The 23,408-nt window shown below is 41.4% G+C and overlaps 1 protein-coding gene across 1 annotated transcript in view; it reads right to left on the bottom strand.

Annotated features, from left to right (window-relative positions):
- The window catches only part of C9orf72 (C9orf72-SMCR8 complex subunit), a 660,311-nt gene extending 639,796 nt beyond the window's left edge, over window positions 1-20,515 (bottom strand). Inside the window, exon 1 of the mRNA XM_044061855.1 lies at window positions 20,072-20,515. Within this exon, the coding sequence (XP_043917790.1) occupies window positions 20,072-20,515 (444 nt within the window). The remainder of the gene's footprint in view (window positions 1-20,071) is intronic.
- Window positions 20,516-23,408: the final 2,893 nt, after the last annotated feature.

Genomic DNA, 23,408 nt, shown 5'->3' with positions numbered 1-23,408 from the left:
TGAATGGGTTTTGGATCAGGGTCTTATCCCGATTACAGTTCGTATTCTGTGGTGTCTAATTGCCTAGCTGATGTACAGTCAGACATTTTCTGAGTGGTCTCTCACAAGGCTGGAAGGTAGTATCTAAAACTTTGTCGGCCTCCCTAATGCCTGTTTTAGGTATTGCTAACCTGATAAACCTCCTGACATAGCTAAACCAGCCAAGGAAAATCTAAAGGTGTTACTGCTCAGTACCAGGAGTCTAAATAAGGAACTCCAATCCCTGTAAGTTCTCCTAACCCTCTAGAATGCAAAAACGTCTGTGCAGTTGTTGAGACATGGTTTAATGCCATGGAGAGCACCCTGGCAGTGCAGGGCTAAAATGCCTTCCACGCATTTAGATCAACTACTGTACAGGAAGGGGCAAAAGATGAGGCTTCGCTGTTTTTAATGTATATAGAGACACCTTTAAGGCTGGTTCATCAGTATGATGTGTTGGAGCTTCTCTGTGTCCAAATTACCTTAGACAAAATCCCATGCTATATCCTCGCAAGCTATAAGTTTCCCTCTTTGACCCAAGAAAACCATAATACTTAAATGTACTGGAATTGTCCCACATTCAACCTAGTACCATACTCATGGGTAACCAACTCCCCCAATATGAATTGGGAATCATACACACTCCCTAACATGCAGGCCCAAAGATTCCTGGACTTTGTAAATGCAAACACATTGTGCCAGTTGGTCCATGCACCCACTAGGGGCACAAATATCCTTGACCTCATCCTCAGAAACATGGGAGAATGTTACACTCTCCCTAGTACAATTTCCTTGCTATTCAGGTCAGACTATAAAGCTGTCTCCTTTGAAATAAAGGCAAAACCAGGGACACCAGCTACTCCTGGAACTTTTAGTAATTGTTTTAGGACAAACTTTCTACTATTAAGTGACACCTAGCAAAACTTCAAGCTCCCCCCCAAACACTGAGAATACCACTGCCTTGTGGAATAATTCACGGAAACCCTGCATAATCATATTAACAGTTGCAGAGAGACAGCTGTACCTACCCATATTAAATGCAGGATCGACTCCGAAAGCAAGCTTCCTTAGTGGATTCCCAACATCAGTGGGTTATATAAAACAAAGAAATTCACTGCAAAAAATAGGAGATGCAATGCGAAGCAAGGTTAAAAAAAAAAAAAAAAAAAAAAAAAAAAAATCCCTTATCAACCTAAGCAAGCAACTCTGGGCTAATAAAGTCCACCAAAATTTGAGGTAGAATTAGTCTCCTTTGCCGAGGGCAATCAAAAAGCTTTCTTTAGCTATGTCTAGAACCTCAAAGGCAATACAGGGCAATGTACAGAATTAATTGTAAATGGCACCACCTGTATGGAGCTGGAAAGTAATAGCAAACCTACTGGCTGACAAATTTTAGCTCCAATTTTGCCCCTAGTCTCCCCACCAGATGCCCCTCAGGAAATACCCACATCCATAACTCCCCCAACTATCACTATAGAGCTGATGTTCAAGGTGCTGTCCAAGGCCAAGAACACTGCATCGAAGAGTCCCAACAGTATCCCAAGATGCCTCCTTAGTAGCATGAAAAATGAACTACCTGAACCAATATTAAAAACTATTTAATCACAGTCTACAAATAGGTTTCGTGCCTAATGAATGAAGGACTACTATGGTTATCCCACTGTACAAGGGTGGGCCATCCACAGACCCAGGAAATTACTGACCTGTAAGCCTGACTAGCCTGATATGTAATGTTATGAAGAGAATAATTATGGATATCCTAATATGACAACATAGGTAACCTACAAGCACTGGACTCCAATCAGTTTAGGTTTGTCAGGGGGCAGGTCTTGCCTATGCAGCCTGGTAGACTTCGAGAAGGTCACCAAAGCAATGGAAGGGGCAAATGGTGCATACTGCTTATTTCGACAAAGCCAAGACATTTGACATTGTACCCCACTCAGGCATTGTAGAAAAGGTCACTAAACTAGGCATAAACTCCATCATCCACTGGAAGGCCAGCTGGCTTACAGACGGGATCAGGAAGTTAGAATAGAGGAAACTTCATCCACAAAAAAGGCCCGTTACTAGAGGGGTATCTCAGGGCTCAGTGATGGGGCACTGCTGTTTGGTATCTACTTCTCTGAGGTCAGGGCCAATGTCAAGAGCCTCTGGCTGACCAAGTTTGCATAGGATTACAAATTAATATCCCCCATGGCAGAAATATTATCAGAGATGGCATCATAAAGACTAACTGGTGCCAGAGTCATGATCTAAAACTCAGTACCAATTAGTGCATCATAGTATATTTCAGAAAGACTCAGACCCCAGGAAACTGCCACATTGCCAATATCCCCCCTAAGATTAGATGCTGTAGTCAGGAATCTGGGAATGCATTTAGGCAGTGATTTGGGGTGTGATGAAACCATTCTATGTTGCATAACTTATATGCAGGGATATGTCATCTAAATCCATATACGTTATCATTACTCTTCTGTGACAAGGCCATTCACTGAGTACATTGCTTCTTTCACTATGTACCTTACACCAGGCATATGCACCAACTGGAATATTGTCCTAGATTCCTTACAAAAAAAAAAAAAAAAAAAAAAAAAAAACAGTACATGGTATGACAGACAAATCCTGTGTGTCCAGAAACACATCCCTGTATAGCATGCACTTCTGAGATTGTTTTACGGATCTGTTTAGGGAATTTGCCACAAAATTCTGACTTGAAGGAATGTACATTGCCTGAAGTGTGACTGAATCGCTAACTCCCAAACCTGGAGTGCCAAACCGCAAAGCAGATAGGAACTTGTCCCCCTTGTTTGTTGACATACCACATCACTGTAGTGTTATGTGCAATGATCTTTAGGGGCCTTGGGGAAAACAGAGTTTGAAAAGCAGTGAGGGCCAATAAGAGAGTTTTCATCTCCTTGATACTGATGTGCTCCTTCTGCTGCTGAGGACACCAAAGGACTTGCACTTTTAGGTTTCTGAAGGAAGCTCCCCAACCCCTACCTGAGGCATCTGTGAACAGCTCCCAAGAGGGAAGCAGGGGTTGAAATGGAAGGCCTGGATTCAAAAGTCAGTTGGTGAATCCACCACTGAAATTCCAACTTGAGACATGGAAGAAGAGCGACTGGAAACTCAGGATGAACATGTTGAAGCCAAATTGACTTTAGATACCACTGAAGTTTTCTCATGTGCAATCTGGTGAAGAGAAGCATAGGGATGGTGGATACCATGAATCCCAAAGTCCTTAAAAATTCCCTGGCTGAAATCAAAGCCAGAGGAAGAAGGGGCTGAAAAAAGGAAAATCAGAGTCAAAGCCTTGGGAGTAGGCAGGGAAGTTAGCATAGAACAGTCTAGATCCTGCATTCTAGGAAAAACATGATCCTATGACAGGGACTGAAAGGACTTTTGAAAATTTACAGTGAACCCCAGGTTTTGCAACAGGGTGATGACCCACTGAATGCGCTGTAAAAGAATCTCTGGAGAGGAGGCTTGAATAGGCAGGTCATTTAAATAAGGAAAAGACCTGAATGCCTTTCAGCTTGCAAAAAGCAATCACAAGAGCTTGGCATTTGATGAAAACCCTTGGGGCAGCAGAGAGGCCAAAGGGTAAAGCAGAGAAATGAAAATGCTAGGAAGCAACAGAGAAACAAAAGCTTCCTGAAAGGTGGATGAATAGGGATATCGAGGTAAGCATGCTTGAGATCCAGAGAAAACATAAAAGCCTGAGGAAAAAGAACAAGAAACAAAGTCTGAAGGGATAACATTCGAAAAAGGAACTTTCAGAAATGTATTCAAGTGAGAAAGATCCAGAATGGGTCTCTTAAGTGTCCTCTTTCCTGGGGACCAAAAAACATTCTGGAATAAAATCCTTCCCCCTCTGAGCAGATGGAACCTCTTGAAAAGTTCCCTAAATCAAACGACCATGAAGCACCTTTGGAAAACAGCTCAACTGGTCTTGAGGTGGCTGAGGAATGCCCTTGAACAGGGGAAGAGATTTCCCAATCATGAAATACCCCTGGCGAATGATGGAAAGAACCCAAGAATCCTGGGTTATGCTTAACCAGACAGGAAGAGACACAGAAAGACTATGTGAGAAAGGAATGTGGCTGGGAAGAATTGGGTAGTCAGACAGCACCTGGTTTATCCGGAAAGGAAGGCTTCTGAGTAGGAGGGGTCTATGTAGACTTAGCTGGGGGAACCCTCCTACCACCATTCTTCACCTTTAGGACAACAACGAGATGGCTTCTAACAAAGGCTGGTTTATTAGAATAGTTTCTATGGAACTTTGGCACAGGGGAAACAAAAATATGTTTCAGGTCTTGTAGCTCCTTGACTTTTGCCTGCAGGGACTTGAACAAATCTGTTGCAGCAGCACCAAACAAACATTTGTTTTCCAGATGAGCATCAATCAACTTAGCCTTAATATCATCAGGCAGAGGTTGTAGCCTTAGCCAGGAATATGTCCTCAACACAGACCCAGAAGCAGCAGCCCTAGAAGATGCATCAGCTGCATCATAACCACATTTAACGGAATGGGGAGCTACCTGGGAAGAAGTCCTTAAGAGAAACAAGGCAGAAGTCTTCCCCTCAGAATCAGAAATAATCTGGCAAGCTTGAGGACAGCCAAAACATATTTGGTCATATCAGTCTGATAATTTACAGCCTGGAAAGCTAAGGTGGCTGAAGTATAAACCGTTTTACCCAGCCTTTCCAAGGTCCTGCTGTCCTTATCAGAAGGAAGACGCTTAGTCTATGGCAGGAATTTAGAAGGCTTGTTGGATGCCACAGAAATCACCAAAGTGTCAGCAGATCGACACTTGCAGTAATCATGTACTTTATAAAATCTATCTGTTGTTTTAGTAGGAGGTGGCTGAGAGTCTGAGGCCTGAGATGCAGAAGAAAAGGCATCCAATAAAGCAGCCAAAACAGGACAAACAGCAGAGGGTCTAGGAGATTCCATTTGAAGGAGCTCATAATATCTCCTCTGCACTTCAGAAACTTGGGAACAATCCCATTTAAAGAATTCCATCATCCTGGCAATGGCATCCCCAAAAGAAATCTCCTTGAAAAGAGAATCAGGACTACCAGACTCCTCTTCCGCAGAACCATAATCCAAAGGAGAAGGAATGTGGGTAGAATAGGCCAGGGGATTCCTCATCAGAATCCTCCTCTATCTTCAAAGGAATCCTGATCCCTAGATCTTTTTTTGGGGGGGGGGAGAAGGCCAAAGAGGAGCTGGGACAGAGACCCCCTGAGAAGGCTTCAAGGCCATAAGAGCATTGAACAAACACTGTGTAAAATTCTCCATTCATTTTGAGGGTACTTGGGAGCAGAAGAAATATGCTTTGTCTTCTGCTTCTTTGTTAAAGGGATATCTGCCTTATGAAAAGTAGAAGGCTCCAATGCTGGCCTACGCTCAAATCATAGTAAAGACTTCCTCCCTAATCAGTATCTGAGGACCCCCCCCCCCAAGCCCTTCGATGATAAATCAGCTGCAGTTCCTCCTTAGCATCCGAAGCGGACATCTGTAAGGCCTTCGAGGATGCACGAGAAGCTAGATCCATGCTGGCCATCGAACCGATCACAGCAGAGGAACCCAGCCCAGGAACTGGACAATCCTCCAGGCTTTCACCAACCTCAAGGTAGACATCTAGTGGAGGAAGCACAGCCGAAGAATCTAACCTGACTTTTTTGGTCTTCTTCAAACACAGCTGACCTTCAGGCCAGGAAGTACCTTCCATAGCATCTTTCACTAAGAGCTTTTGACGCTGATTTTCCAGATAAAAGAGGAGAGAGGAAAGACGACTATGTAAGGTCTTTGGAACAAAAGCCTGACAAATGGTACAGGCATATGGTCGTGAGAAGCTCCTAAACAAAATAAGCACTGCTCTTGGTGGTCTTTATGGGGAATCTGTCTCCCACACTGGCATTTACCCTTTCTGGATGACATGAAACCCCACAAGACCATAAATGCTAAAGGCAAAAAGGATAAGTAAAAAAACTCAACAAGGCACTTATCTGAACTGCTAGATAACCAGTAACAGCTCGGGCCATCAGACCGATGATCAAAGACGGCATCTGGACTGGCGGCAAAGAAGTTCTGAGAATGATACATCCAGACATCACCTGCATACCCTACACCTTCCATGGAGAGCATACGTGTGATGTGCAGTGTACTGATAACCTAAAGGCTTTGGTACATTGACCAGACATCGAGCCACCCTTGGCAGGGGATCCCTCAAGTTAAGAACACTGCAACAGTGAAATGGAAGGACATGTTTTAGTCATGAAAATAGCCCCCCCAGAGAGAACCATATACAGTGAATTAACCAAACGCATCACGTTCTAAAATATTCTTAGCAGAAGCAACGTCTACTAAAAATAAAATAATCTTTGAGGATTTCAAATTAGTACAAACTGTGGGCCTGAGTAAGAATGAGCAGAAGTGTCAGTTTCGCAAAAATAAAGTAAAGTAAATGCCCCATAGCAGAAACAGTTGTCTCACTGGGAGCCTAAGCTGTACGTACCTTGTAACGTAGCTTTGCAAACCATCACCAATATCTGTGAAAAAGAATTCTGACTTGTGTGAAACTGTTACCAAAGGTATTCAGGAAGAAAGCTTACACTGGAATCAATTTCTGACAAATAATGCGCAACTCCCAGAACCAAGACAGAGAACAGTGCTCAAAAACCTTCCTTTGTGACCTAAATAGAAAACAAAGCCCACTTCTCTTAGTATGTTTCCAAATTAGTCAGTACTGAATGACACCTTCACTACTTTGCTTGTCTGTCACAAACTGACACTCATTTAGCTAGAAAGAATGTTGGACACAAGCTTCTGCTCGTTTAGTTAGGGAAAAAGTTTTTGTCCCTACGACCACATGAATGCAGGTGCCAGTGCTTGTAGTTTGTAACTACCCTGAAGCTGATTTAAGGCTTACAGTTAGGTTTCTGAACAAATATCAATAATGAAGGACTACTATATGAAATCTCATGATCACTTCCAGATTTATATGTGCAAGCAAGAGTCATGAAGAACCAAAAACACATCATCACCTCTAGAAAGACTGAACGACAACCACGTAAAAAGGACTCTAACAGCCTAAACATTGTGCATCCTAACAAAGATTAGCCACAAGACCAATGTCTTCCTTAAAAAAGTGCTTGCTGATCCACCAGAACCATCTGGATGGCTCTTTGTAACAAAACAAAGTTGCTGCCGATTTAGGGGAGGGGGTGCATACCATCAAGGAAACAGCAGTAGTAGGGAAGAGAGGAAAATAATTTTATATGACAGCCTTTGGCCATCACTTCAGCTGTAGCTGTCAGGGCAAGCCAAACTAACACACTGAGGAAGCACCTTGCCTAAAACCACTCCATCATGGGGCTGGCACTCTGGGGGTCAGGACTATTGCAGACTACACTGAAGCTGCATGTGTAATTTCTGAAAATACCAAGGATCCTGCTATTTAGATCTTCATCCCTGCTTGGAACAGAAGAGGGGGTGGATGACACGGCATTTGCTTCATATGCCATGCAATCCTTTGGGATGCCTGCTACAAGATCCAGGGAAGTCTGCACTGAGCTTCTCTTTGAGTTCCCAATCAGGTATTTCCTCCACAGGAGGCAATACTTCAAGACAGCATGTTACAAATGCATCATCTGAGTTAAGCAGTGCACAAACACTACTTTAAATTGCCAAAAGCTTGCATTAATTTGTAGTGAGGGATGACAGCTGGAGTATGAAATGTTGGGTTCCATCTAGTGACACAGCTGTGCTGAGAAAGTCCAGCTTGGGGTGTCTGCCTAAAACAAAGCAAACAATCTTGAAGGAATATACGGTCTGCTTTCCTGGGGACTTGGGGCCACGATATCAGGATGCTTCTACACCTGACTATATTTTGGAAGGTGCTCGCTATTGGTAGCAACACTCAAAAGGACGGCCTTAAAAACTCTGCAGGCCATTCAGACTTTCCTCTGCAGGGATGACATAGCATTTGCTGGGCTCATCCCCTTCTACTGCATCAGCTTCAAAATTTCCTTCTACTTAGAATCATCACAACGTAAACACGGTAGTAAGTTGCTTTATATTCTTTAAGGATGTCTTCTGAAATTTGATCATATATCAGAGAAGTATCAATGTGTTTGGGTTTCTGAATGCAACAGACTGAAATGAATGTCCGAATCTCTCTTACAAGAAACAGTGGACTATGGGTACAGGGAGGAAAGGATGTCGTACAAATTGGGAACAGGCCTCATGGCTGATTAGGTGGGTTTGAGGGATGGTTGCCTACCAGGAATGAGTGACTGTGAGATTGAACAAGCAAGAATGAAATACAGATCTGACTGAATAAGGGCAGCATCCTTTTAACAGTAAGCAAGAAAGACTGTTTCTGATAAAACATGCCAAGAGTACAGAAGAGTGAAAAACTGCACTATTGGCAAAACCAGCACTGGTGAAATGACACCTGCCTTTGATATCAGAGGGGGTCAGCATATTTGAAAGCCAAAAAGTAGGGACAGACATCAGTGACACTGGCACCAGTAATGCAAACATGCAGCTGTATAGCAAAGAGGGGTGGGTAAGACACCTGAATGTGATCGTTGCCTTATGGCTGACATAAGGGTAACTGGGTAGGTCAGCTGGTCCAAGGACAGATTAACAATGCAAATGAACATAATGATAACTAAATTTCAGGTTTCACAGACATTAAAACATAACAAAATGTTGTAAAATACAAAAGATAATTTACGACAGAGCCTGGAACCAAGATGAACAGTTTCTATAAAGTACACCTATTAGGGCAATGTCAGAATGGCACAGATCTTAGTAAACTACGAAGAATCATAAGTAATACAAAGGTAACAAACAAAAAGAAAAAAATAAGCCATGATAATAGTGAAATGTACTTTAGGGAGATTAAAGTTACAGCTGTCTTGACAGTTGGGGAAATAAGAAAAGGAATACTACTGCCAGAAAGAAGCAGACAATTTGTGAGACTTAACCATTGTTTTGATAACTTCTACCAGGTGTGCCAAAAGGTTCTTACCAAAGATGGTGTGGTCTTTTAAATCAGTCCTTTAAGGACAACTAAGTCCTGAAACCTTTTCTTTCCCCAGAGTGTATTTCTTCCTGACAAAAATGATCCCTCTTCATTATAGTAAAAAGCATGACTCAGTAGTTTCTTCCTCTCTATAGCATTTATATCCTAGTCATCTTCCCCAGTGCACATCATGTTGGAGCTAAATGAAATCTTAACTATATTATTTTCCTTATGACTTTTTCTCCCTTGCTTTTATATCATTTTTCTCTGCCTAGGAAGACACCCAATAAAGTACTTGCAGTTATTTTTATTTCACACCAACCAGAGTCAAAGTCAATCTGGTGGAAAAAAAAAAAAAAAGAGGAGTATTTTTTTCCCGTTTTTGCCCACACTGCCTGCCAAACCCCGTTACATCTTACTGGTGCATTAGTTCTCTCACCAGGCAAGGTATAACAGAGGTATTGCCACTGAAGCAGCCATCAGGGGTGGTTTGAAGGTCTTCTTGCCTTTATCACCCGCACTAGCTACATACACCTGGTGATGCATGGAGGATGCATGGGGGATATGTAATGGACTTGCTCATGATGGACATTCCCCTCACTTCCTCAAAGGGCATTCCCTCCAAGGAGCCTTGCCCCCCCTTGAGTTGTAATGGTTTCTCCAGTCTCCACAAGGGAAATTGCACCACCATGTCCCACTCTCTTCATGGGAGAGGCAAGTGGGCAATATCCCTTCACTTCTTCCACTCCTTCCCTGGCTCCACCAGTGCTGGGGCCACTAATCAAACCAGGACAACTGGGTTAAAGTCTCTCTTCGCCATGAAGCCAGGCAAAATTCAGAGCTATTTGACTGTGCAGTATTATTTACAGCTGCATTTTCCCTTCCCCTGAATCCATACGTTTGATGAGCCTTTTGCTATTCAATTGCAAAACTCATGCAACTTCACTAATTAGTTAAGCTTTGCTAGTCAGGAAATATATACGATATGATACTTCGTCTGACTCAGAGAAGGTGGGCGGAAAGGACCGGAAACTCAATCTTTCTAAAAATGGGAATCTACATTATATATAAAAATAATTACATACACACACAACACACACACACACACACACACACACACACTATAAAAAGTGTACACACCCCTGTTAAAATGCCAGGTTTTTGCGATATAAAAAATGAGACCGCAATAAATAATTTCAAAACTTTTCCCACCTTTAATATGACCTATGACCTGTACAATTCAATTGAAAAACAAACAAATCTGTTAGGTGAAAAATACAAAAAAATAAAAACGTACAATAAGCTGGTTGCACAAGTGTGCAAACCCTTAATATTAATCATCATTAAGCATTTACTGTATTTTCTGTCTGTGTGTGCAAAAAAAAAAGCTAAAAAAAACAAAAAAATACTTCTGCTTTCCTAACTAGTTGTTCCAGTGACCAGATTTGCTGATCCCTGGGCTTTGTATTTGGTTCCTGTGTTCCTCCATTTTCTTGTGTGGCCAGAGGGAAGTTTCTTTACTCAACAGTGAGAGTGGGGAGTACTGAGCTGCCTGTTTGTCCTCAGAGGAGTGGTTAGAGACAGCAACTAGTAATTCATTGGCCATTTTGGGTCATTTCCTGTTTTTTCCAGCCCCCTGCTAGCGCGGAGTTGCCACAGGAGCACACAAGAGCAGCGGCGGTTAATCAAGGTTAAACTATTCGGGCTACCTAAAGTCCACTCTTCAAATTTTCCCTTAAAACAGCCTTCCTTGAACTGTACTACTGATCTAACCTGCGTATCCTATAACTAAAAAGTTCATCTCTACTTGATTCCCAAGTAGGCTATTCTCTATCTGTAAAGCCTAGCACTTGCTCCTACAGTACTTTTCATCTTGATATAGCACTTTTATTCTAGATAGTACCCCACCAGCCTAAAACCCCTTTCTCGATCACCCACATCCCCCGGAGTCTTTTTTAAGTTTTTGTCTATTCCTTCTAGCATGTCGAGGGATCAGTTGCTAGTGTCCTCTCCTGCTCAGCTGGTGAACCTGGGAATATTGAGGCAATGTTACAATTGCCTCATGTACACAGACAACCCTCTCCTTCTCCCACAAAACACAAATACATGCGAGAGATGCAACTATACAGCCAAACTGGAGGCTGAGCTCTCTCAACATAGGACTGGCAAGACCAGACAGGAGGAGAAGGTAACCACACACACCACATACCCAGTCTCACATAGTACTATCACAACTTCAAATCATACACAAACAGACAAAGACATACTTGGAGGCTCTGATCAAAAATCTACCAAAACAGCAGAGGCCACCAAAGCAGACACCCAAACAACTACCACCTCAGGACACAACACATAGACCACACAGTCAGTGTGCCAAACAGTCACAGCCCTTAAAGCCAAACACAATGCCAGACACACTCGTCATTGGTGACTCCATAGTCAGACACACTGACGTCCCGCTCACCAGACTGAGTAAGGAGAAGGTCACAGTAAGCTGCCTGTCGGGCGCTAGAATCCGCCACATAACGCAAGCACTCAGGTCTCTCAACAGCAGGTACAAGTATGACTCACTCATTGTCCACGCTGGTGTAAACGACCTGAGACGTACCTCCATGGACTACATGAAAAGAGACATTGAGGAGCTCTCTGATTATGTAGCCCAGGCAGGTATGACCCTGAACTTCAGCAGTATCCTACCTTCACCAAGAATGATGCCACAATACAGAGATAAGATGATCAGCTTTAATAATTGGCTTAAACTCTGGTGTCATTCAAAGGGGATCCAATGTCTGTCTGCCTGGGATGACATGCTGGACAAGCCACGCTGCTTCGCAAGGGACGGCTTGCACCTGTCACCCCTGGGCTTCTGGATATTGGCAAAGGCTCTTGCCACCCCCATAGTGCCTTTTTAGGCAAGGCTCAAATTCTAAACCTACCACCCTAGAACACAAAAAAGGAAAAAAAACTAAGGGTAATGCTGCTCAATGCCAGAAGTCTCAACCTCAAGATGCATGCACTCGAGGCCCTTCTCAGTATGGAGAACATCGATGTCTGTGCTGTGACTGAAACCTGGTTCAAGGCTCCTGAGAGCACCTCAGCACTATCAGGTTTTACCTCATATCATGCGTTCCGGCCCCAAAATCCGGACAACACCAAGAAAGGAGGGGGGGTGTCCATATTCATCAAGGACACCCACACCTCAAGGTTGGTGGCAACGCACGATGCATCGGAGACCATCCAAGTGCAATTAACCATAGGCAAGACTGCTCTGCAATTTGTAGCATGTTACAGGCCACCCTCTCAAACTCAGGAACCTCACATAGCTTTCCTGAAAACACTGGAGGGGATAAATGTATCTCCAAACACCATCATACTAGGTGACTTCAACTAACCTAATATAGACTGGGATCATTACTCAAGCCCAAACACTCTAGCCCAAAGGTTCCTGGAGTTCATAAACTCAAATGCCATGGAACAACTAGTCACCATCCCCACAAGAGGTGAAAACATACTTGATCTCATCATCACGAACATGGGATCACAATGTTCAACAACGGAAGTATACCCCTCACTGGTGAGATCAGATCATAAACTAATCTCACTGGAAGTCCTCATCCCGCCCCCACCTGAGATAAAAAAGACCACAGTGAAGAACTTCTCAAAAGCAGACTTCACACTTCTAAAGACTAGTGTGGTCTCTTTTAAGGCCCCCGAGCCGGCGGTAAACATTACTCAAGCCACTGAATCACTTACAAATGCCTTCTACCAGCACCTACAGGACTGCATGGATCAGGCAATCCCAAACAAAACAAAGACTCTTTGTACCAAAGGCAAGCGTCCAGTCTGATGGACCCCAGCCATAAACAAGCTCTACAACAAAAGGAGGAAGCTACTACAAGATAGAGCAAAATCCTTAAAAGGTAAGACACCTTTGATCATTATAAGTAAAAAACTAAGAGCTCTCATAAAATCATCCAAGGCAAACTTTAAGAGAAAAATCGCTAAGGACTCAAAAGACAATCATAAGGCCTTCTTTAGCTATGTTAGAAACCTGGGAGGAAACTCCCAGATATGCTCAGAATTAGTTCAAAATTATGTGAAAATTACTGAACCTACAGACATTGCCAATATACTGGCTGACAGGTTCAGTGCAAACCCCCCCCTCCCCCCCAAAAGGAGAAATATCTATACCAGAGGATTGTAGCCCCCCAAACATCTCAAACGCCCAGGTGAGAACTGCTCTCTCCAAGGCGAAAAACACAGCATCCATGGGACCAGATGGTGTCCCCGGCTGTGTGCTCCACGAACTCAATGAGGAATTAAACCCGCAGTTAGGATAGCTGTTTAATCTTAGCCTCACCTCAGGATACGTACCCAAGGAGTGGCGCACGACAACTGTGGTCCCACTTCACAAAGGCGGTGCCTCCACCGACCCTGGAAATTACCGTCCCATCAGCTTGACAAGCCTGATCTGCAAAGCCATGGAGAGGATCATAATGGAACTCATAAATAAAGACATGGGGAACTTGCAGACTTTGGATCCAACCAAGTTTGGCTTTGTCAAAGGCAGATCATGCCTTTTAAACTTGGTTGACTTTTTCGAAACAGTCACCAAGGCCATTGATGAGGGAAAGGCAGTCCATACAGCCTACCTCGACCTGGCAAAGGCTTTCGACACAATACCCCACTCAGGTATCATTGAAAAACTCATCAGCTTAAATGTAAACCCATACATCACAAGATGGGTTGCAAACTGGCTAAGTGACAGAACCCACAGGGTCAGAGTTGCTGGCGCCATGTCAGACTCAAAGCCTGTCACAAGTGGTGTCCCACAGGGCTCAGTCCTGGGCCGACTCTTGTTCGGCATCTACTTTTCTGAAGTACAAGCAAACACAGGAGGGTTATGGCTGAAGTTTGCAGATGACGGCAAACTGGGCGCCATAGTCGAAAACACATCTGACACAGATATCCTTCAGAAGGGTATCACAGAAACGGATAACTGGTGCCAGAGCCATGGCCTAAAGTTAAACGCCAAGAAATGCATAGTCATACCCTTCGGGAAAAACAAGGTTACCCCTAGCTACCATATAGGTGGCAATCCACTGAGCACAGAAGAAGTTATCAGGGATCTGGGGACCCAGGTTGACAGTAACCTTTCGTTTGACACTCCCGTTGCTAAAGTAGTTAGGAAGACCTTCTACATTGCCCACCTGATCATGAAGGGATTCACATCTAGATCAAGGGAGGTCATCGTCCCCCTGTACTCATCACTCATCAGACCAATGATTGAGTACAATGCCCCATTCGGAATGTATCTGACCCGACACCTGCAGTAGCTGGAAAGGCCCCAAAAGTTCCTCACCAAAAGGATAAAGGGTCTGAAAAATATGTCTTATGCTGCCCGACTGAAAGAACTCCAGCTCTATTCAGTCGCTTACCGCTTGCTCAGAGGTGACCTGTGCCTGACATACAAGGCCATGTCAAACCCAGATTTGATGAACATGCTTCACCTCAAAAAATCTAGATCCCTCAGAACTACAAGGGCGGGAGACTTAAACCTTGATACGGTTATTAATAGGACGTGCTGGAGGGACAGATTCATCACCCAGAGACTCCCTATGCTGTGGAACAAAATCCCGGTACATGTGAGGCAGAGCACCTCGCTGGCCGTGTTCAAGAGAAATCTTGACCAATGGATGGGAGATCGCAGATATACCCCAGGGATTACCTCAGTGTCACTGCTTGACAGAGGCACAGCAAAATAATGGGCATAGTTTTCTTCAAACTAAAGGGGTGGCGAAAGCCACAAAAACTCTGGGCTAGGCTTATAAATGCCCTTGGGCAGATAGCCTAGTATGAACCTATGAACCTCTGAACCTATCAATATTAGTTTAATAAGTAATAATTAATATTAATACTGATAAAATCTGAAGAAGCATGAAAGCATTTATCTGTTTTACTTGTTTTTTTACTTGTTGAATATTAAATGTCTATGCTTTTAGTTGTGGTGGTGGGGCTGTTTTTTATCTACTGGACTACTTTGTTTCCGAACGACCTTTGGCTGCCTGCTTCACTTTTTTACTTACACAAATGAAACTAGATCAATTATATGATTGTATTGTCTTCTACACAACACACATACTGCTTCTAACAGACACCTGGTTGAAATCCCTCATAAAATGGGGAATTCACTCCACAAGGGCATAAAACCTTCAGGCAGGACTGATTCCATAAAAGAGCTATTCTTACTTAAAAAGGCACTTCAAATGCATCTTGCCTGATAAATAATGCCCTTATGACACAAAGAAACAATCATAGTAGTGCAGTAGGTAATCACTAATCTTTTGGACTATGAACATTTATATTCCTTCACAAAGCAGTGTGCACACTATAATGTGTATTAAATGGACTGCTTGAAAACACAAACTCAGAGTTTGTTCATGCTAAGTAATACGGACTGGACTGACACCAAAACAGATGACCCAAACCAGTTACATGGCCTAAACCAAACAAATACACTCCAGACTAGAGTTGACAAACATACACTAGATGCAGAATCACTGACAGAGGGCCTTGTAACACAACTGGACCATACTAAATCAGCTGTAATACTAGCCCATACACTAAGTAACCATAAGCCAACAATCGGCACTGGAATCACAGGAAACACATCAAAAGGCAAAGTTACCTTAAGACATGCAATCTTAAAACACAGAGTACCTAAATCATATAGAGTCACAGACATTTCAAGGCAATTTAGTCTTAAGGTCACATACGCCTTGCCAGTATGCACCCTCAGGCTGGAGATACAATACTCAGAGAAACTATAGGGTATCACATAGCAAATAAGTTACTGATCTCCATTATAAACCTAGAACTAACATTTATTAGCCAACCAAAATATTGTTGCCAATCCTCTGTCTAGTAATACAAGATGTGAACTAAACAGCTCATGTGCAATTAGCATATTATATGTAAATATGCAAATACATACAAAACACAATCTACTGACTCTGCTAGGCTAGTCATTTTCATTAAAGCAACATTGGTAAAATGAAGATGTACACAAAGTTGTGATTCTGACTGCTTATGTACGTCACTGTATATACTATTTATTATTTTAGCTATGGATGTAATGATGATATTTGGCTACAAATAATTTTCTCTGCCGAACCTCCACCAAAACTGGACCTCAACACAGTGGACAACCCAGTAAACAAAACACAAAAAATGAATAAAGGACACTACTTTCTTTAAGGACCAACTCTGTCATCTCCAGATTCTTCCCATTCAGCACTGGTTCCTACTTTCAAAATATCTTCATATAGAGAGATCACTCAGCAGCTTGCAGAGTCATTCCAATGACCTTCAACATCTGCTACCATGAAGCTACACAGCCAGTGGGCCACTTTACCCTGGCACATAATTTCAGACTGTTTACATGGATTTGGTCCCACTGCTAATTGTCGAACAGGGTGTTCGCCGAACTTAAATGAAAATTTAGATGTCGAATGGTCGGAATGTCACATAAAATTTGACATTTCCGACAGCTTTACCACCTAAACAAGCACTACCATGGGTCAAAAAGGGGGTGATGTTTGGCGTTTTGACATAACTGCATTCACAATTGTGCCGTACTGGCGTTCTGCAGTTCGACATGGTGCGTTCGACGGTTGGCCGTATGACCAAAATCCATGCATACTGTTTCAGACAGGCATCTGCTACCATGGCGCTACACAGCCAGTGGGCCACTTTACCCCTGGCACATAATTTCAGACAGGCATCTGATACCGTTAAGGTACACAGCCAGTGGGCCACAGTACCCCTGGCACATCATTTCAGACAGGTATCTGCTACCGTGACACTACACAGCCAGTGTACCACTTTACCCCTGGCATATCCTTTCAGACAGGGCGGAATTATTATCACACTCCTCATCAAAAGCAGCAGCTGGTGGTTCAGTGGGTGACTCAACATGCTTCCTCTTGAATGTGGTCTTTCAATGAATCTTTCTACAGTGAAATTCAAAATTTAAGAAAGGTCAATTTTTTTGAGCTGAAACTAGGCTGGAAAGCTGTAGAAGGGCTTAGATCTATTTGCCTGTCTCACATAACAGGCTGCAAGGCTATTGGATCAGCAAAATGTCTGACCAAAGGTGTGATAAGGCCTGCGTCAAAGTTGGGTGTATCATCTGACAGCACCACAGCAGTGATGTTTGCTGGCTTGGTATAGAGATAAATGCAGAGTTCAGCATCAGAACAGAAATGATATTAAGACTCCAGTGTTGGGTCCAATGGCTTCCGTATCATCACTGAATGGACAGGAGTTGATCCCAGTGCAACCAGCCCAAGCCACATCACCACACTTGAAACAAAGAGACTTGCCCCACTGGGACTACAGATACTAAGTGCACAGCTGAAGTAACAAAAAAGTTGACTGTTAGTAGGAAGACCAACGCTGAAGGCTCAACCACGCATGTTGATTGCAGCATCAGCTCAGATGGGGAAATGTCAAGCAGCAGCTTCCCTAAGCAAAATTAAGAAAGTGGGACCAGTAAGAAAATTTACATTATCAGTCCTTATGGAAAAGGGTATCCCTACCATTATATTCCTAAATGTGAACAAATACCCATTCATGCCTTACACCTTCTTACTCTCCCTTCTTCACTCACTTCCTTACCTTTAATCAATTTCTCTCACCTGGCTTTCTCGCTAAATATACAAATAAGCCTGCTTTTCTCTCACTTCATATTGGAATTCCTGTCTTTAATTTCTCTACAAACTGGCCAAAATTTCACAAACTATTAAAACATCGTCTTATTAACTGTATCTGTTCTTAACCAATGTTTTCATATTAAGTCTAATGTATTATTATTATTTAAACTGTATTTTTTGTACTATTTTTAAAGACTGTTAAATTATTGTTGTTAAAATGTTCTGCAATACTTTGGAGTTTTTCTTCCCGGGTCTCCACTAAAAATGGGCTCCTACCCAGTTGTACTTTCCTGGTAATTATCAGTAAATAAATATACAGGAAAGGAAGAAGGAACACAAGAAAGTCATGATATTCCTTGAAGGGAGCCATAATTACTGGAATCATGTTATAACTGAAGATAAAGATAACAGGGTGCAGCTCTTGCCTAAGCCCTGGACGTTTTTCTTTGAATCCAAAATGACAGACACTTCCCTCTTTCTGATGCAGAAATGAAGGAAATTAGCCAAAGCTTGAGATCATGAAATAGGAGGCAATACAGAAGTAACCTTTGCAGTAATTTCAGGGGAATTTAACAGAGGGCTCCATGACTAAGAGTCACCTCGGCTGCAGGAGGAGAAATTCCAGACTGCATAGACACAGTAGAGTAAATCTTCAGATGACATCACGGCCAAGTATCAGCAGTCCTCGGCACCCGAGGTGGGGGGCTGCTTGGGATTTACCAGAGATTTTTATTTTGTAGAGGTGTACCTTTAAATGATACTGCCTGTTTCAGAGGATACAGCAGAGAACCTATTTGTTTTTATTTATTTAAATGTGTTAACTGGGTAGGTAGGCTGGTCAGAGATCCCTTTTCAGACAAGACCCGAGCCAAAGGCATAAACAACAATAAAGAGATTATAAAACAAAGAAAATAATCACCGAGATTAAATACAATTTATAGAAGTTTAAGTAAACAGAGATCACACAATGAAATTAAGTTAGCACAATAAAAAGGTATACAATCATATTAAAATATCATGAGCAATATGCAGTCACGTTTGAAAACACTTTTACAAATTTTCAAGCTTACATGACATTTAGCACACATTTATGGAACCAAGATGTAAGATTGCCAGTTAGGTATAAGTAGTATGAAAGGAAAGGAAAGGAGAAATAAGTAATATGTAAACGGAGACAGTAAGAAGACAGAGAGGAGCAGAATGAAGAGACCTTATAGTGAGAGGATGAGGAGGGGATTAAGTACAGCTGTATGAAGAGAGCTGAGTCATAGGAAGTACAGAATAAAACAAGTACGACTGAAAATATAATGCGCATACACACACCAGTTAAAATTTCCATACTATTAACTAAAAACATAACAGTTTAACAGATAACAAGGAAGTGTAGCAAATTTATGGAACGTTTAGCAAGCATCCTTAAAACAGTGTCATGAGTAAATGTTAACCTTGTGTTTCTTTAGATTCCCTTTGAACTTTCTGTAGTACAGTTCACTTCTAATTTCTTAAAGAAAGTTGTTCCTTTCATTCAAAGTGTGCAATCTGTAGGTAGTTCTGCTACGTGGATGCCTGCATCCATAAATCGGTTGGTAACTTATGTTTGTCTTGTACAGGTAGATCCTTACTCATGAATGAAGGAGAAGCTGACAAATCACAAGACAGTTTCATATACTGGTCATCGGCACAAAAAAAGGTAAATATATTTTTCTGAGGCTTTTCACCAGGTAACTTAAAGACAATGGAAATCAACTGCCACAGAACTGACCATGTAATACCTAAACTGCACTGATATACTTGCAACAGACTGAACCCTATTTACTAAAACTCTGAGCATCCCACTTTCTTATTGTTCTAGCCATGCTGTCATACAAGAACCTGATCTAATTTGCTCAGTAACCTTTGCTACTGAACTGAAACTGAGAAGATAACATCTTTTGTTTATGGCCCAACTATAAAGTAACAACCTCAACTATTCTTAAATTTTGCAAGTTAATCTTCTATGTTCCAACAGGGTATGCTGTGGTTACATTCTTGAAGCTTAGTACATAACATACAGTTCTATATAAATCATATCAATATTCACAAATGACATAGAATTATTTACAAAGTTACAAATAACTGGCCTGGCAGCGTGATAACTTGGTTTATCAAAACATGTAGTTTGTGAAACATTCCAAGCTTTTGCACAGTTTAACAATTTGTACCCCAGAATATCAAATTAATATCTACCACTGTAAGATTATAATTTCAAAGTGTTGTTCCTCAACATATCATAATAAACTGTCTCAATTCTCAACTTACCTTATGCATCCATATCCTCCCTTTCCTTATGCTGTATGTCAGCCTATCGACACACACTCGATGCAGGGGAAGGTAAAAATCCAATTCACTCTGAGGCAGGATTATGGATAAACCATAAGTACTCTTATCACCATTCCAGTTACCATCAAAAATTAAAGACACTATTATCACCCCTTTCTCTGCTAGTACAAAAAACTTTACATCTATAGCGCCACTCTCTGCATTGCGAAGGATTTCTCCATTCAAGGTGTGATTGGCTAGAAAAGTGATTTCACCATCACTGAGCAGTACCTGTTTGCTTTTGGGGGCCCAAATATGTCTGACCCTTGGCCCAAGAATATTGTCCCAGTAAGCAAATGTTGCAGCTAGAACTGGTGGTTCATCCTTCAAGTCAATGTCTGTCTTTGCCACAGCAGGCGATGGTGGTGGACACAGTGCAGACATGTCTGCCCATTCCTTGTCAATTTCTCTGGTGCCTAGAAATAAATTAAACATTGTTAAGACATTCTGCAAAGGATAAAAGTTACATAGCAACCTTAGTAGGACTCCAAGCTACAAATGTCCATGTTACCTGTTAATACAAGCAATAGCACTTTTTGATTTGTTTCTACAACTACACTAACAAAGAAAATCTCAATCTTCTTTTACAGCTATCCATCATCTACCTAGACATGATATAAAAGAAGAGTAATAAGAGTAAGGCACGTAATATTCATTCTGTTTCAATGTACAATGCTATTATATATTCAGCTCAAAATCAGCAATTTGCATTTCACCCTACATCGTACTTAACGTCTTGGCAGAAGAAATCTGGACAAACCCTAAAATAATGGAGGGACAAAGGTCCAAAAATAAGGACAGATTTTAAATATTGCTCTTATAAATTTAGAAAGTTGCTAGAATAACAAGACTTGTTAGTATGCAAACTTCCTGGCACAAGAAATCTGGACAAACCCTAAAATAATGGATGGACAAAAGTCCAAAAATAAGGACAGATTTTAAATATTGCTCTTATAAATTTAGAAAGTTGCTAGAATAACAAGATTTGTTAGTATGCATTTGAAGTTTGAAAGTCAAGTTTATGTCATTATTTAGTGACTTCAGTGCTCAGTGATTTGGCAGAAAACCAGATTTCATTGCTAACAGACTAAAATAGGAGGCAAAAATCTGGATAGTTGAAGAGTTATACACTACATTAACAGCCACAAAACTAAAATGAAGCAGAATGGTATGACTGACATAAAGGTAAAATAAAATAAAATAGCAACTGATTGAAAAAAAAAAAAGAGGCCTCTAGCCTAGTGGAACTAACCTGGTCAACAAACGATAAATAAATAAAATAAAATATTTGCAAGACCATTCACTCTTCTCATCAGTGAGCCAACTACCCTTATAACTCCAGTCAATGACCTGTAGAATTTTTTTTTTTTTTTTTTTTTTTTTTTTTATCATGGATAATACCCAACTGGTGAAGTTAAAATTTTCTCCAGTTGAATGTGTTCTTGCTTCTGGGGTCAAATGTGCTGGGCTCAACAAGACAGCTTTTCTGAACATCTGCTGATGTATGTAAAAAGGACACAACGTGCAGATGGGTCCAGTGCATTTGGTCATTCTACTGCGGTACATGGAGCGGTGCAATAACATACGCACTCCAATCCTTATTAGAGATAGCACCATCGGGAAGGATGAATCATGTTTTGTTTGGGCACCAAATGTCCAAAATACGTTCTGTGATATAGCCAAAGTCCCACCAGACAAGAAACACAAAGTCCAAGAACAAGAATGGTAGGACACTGCTGTGGTTTATTCCTCCTTTATTATCCTTGGTTATTTGTGTGTTTTAATAAAAGAGGAAGAAACCACAGCAGTGTCCTACCATTCTTGTTCTTGGACTTTGTTTGGGCACCAGCAGAAATTCTTCAATTACTTGTCTGCCAATTAACATAGCTAAAAAGGCAAACAAAGCAAGCGTTACATACCTCTCAACTGTCCAGACGTTCGCCTAATATTTCTGGTCTATTCCTTATAAAATCTGTGGTTTTCTTGCAAAACACTGAGGAGTGAAGTCACTAAATGACATAAAATTGAGTGTCAAACTTCATAGCTGTTACCTGTTAGAAAATACATTCTAACACACATCCTGCTATTCTAGTAACTTTCTTCGTTTACAAGAACAATATTTTACATCTACCCCTATTTCTGGGTATTTGTCCCCCATTCTTTTAGGCTTTGTCCAGACTGTATGTACCAAGAGGTTGAGAGGTATGAATAGAAAAAATAACTTAACGACTTCCCCGCGCTACACAAGACTCTAGAAAATCTTAAGACAAGCCACTTCACCACAGCAAGAAAAACAAATGCAAACACTCCGCTGTCATTTTTTTTACTTTCTTTAAATATTTGTTGATCTCCTGTTATCAGTTATTGGATGCAGGTACCTTTCACTCCTATAGTACAAAATCACCCCGCCCCCGTTTTACGGCAAAACAAAAAAAACACACCACCTTATGCTTAGATACAACTAGATGATACCGAAGCATTACATAATTGTCAAAATATAAAAATATGCTAAATTATTAACCCTCATAAATCACACACTCTTTCGCCTGAAATGCAGAAGTGATTTTGATTACGTCATGAGATAGCGCCAAACATCAGAGACGTAATATTATACTGCGGTTTTTAAGGGAATGAGAAAAATAATTAGCCATTTTGCATTTGTTAAGCGCGAGTCATAGGGATGCAAATCATAAGGAGACTTACAATAAACAATAAGGACGTTTATGCTGCAGTAGGTAGTGCACAACAAGGAAGTATCAAAACGATAAGAGGTTAGCAAAATATTTTAACAGCAATTAACATGATCAAAACGATTTGTGAATACTGCAGTAGACAGCGCTCTCAACCTTCCATCTCCAAAATGAGGAACACTAGCCCTCATAATGTGGAGTAAATGTGCAAAATGCGGAACACATACTAACAACTTCAGTTAGGATAATTAAATATGCTGATTTTATTTATTCATATGATTCATTTCTATTTCCCATGGATAAGAGTTAAAAGCTCTGTAACACTGAATGTGTGACAGATCCTTTCACTGTGGATCTTTGAGGAACATTAACTTCTTAAGACACCAAATGAAGTACGTTCCTCTTAATGAGGTACGTTTGAGAAGTATTAGTCAGTAAAGGGAACAACAGGACAAGTACGTGTTACTCCCATTATAGCTGGCTAATGAGAAGTGTAAAGTAGAATGCTGATTAAGTGTATTGTGTACGATAATAGGGATTCTGTAAGCTGGTCTATCCCGCCGACTAGTGGAATAAGAGAATACTCC

Source organism: Protopterus annectens, chromosome 2.part0 (assembly GCF_019279795.1).
Source record: "Protopterus annectens isolate FY-2018-M chromosome 2.part0, PAN1.0, whole genome shotgun sequence".
Taxonomy (NCBI): Eukaryota; Metazoa; Chordata; order Ceratodontiformes; family Protopteridae; genus Protopterus; species Protopterus annectens.
The sequence above is the reverse complement of the archived record's forward strand: the minus strand, read 5'-3'. Positions and strand labels throughout refer to the sequence as shown.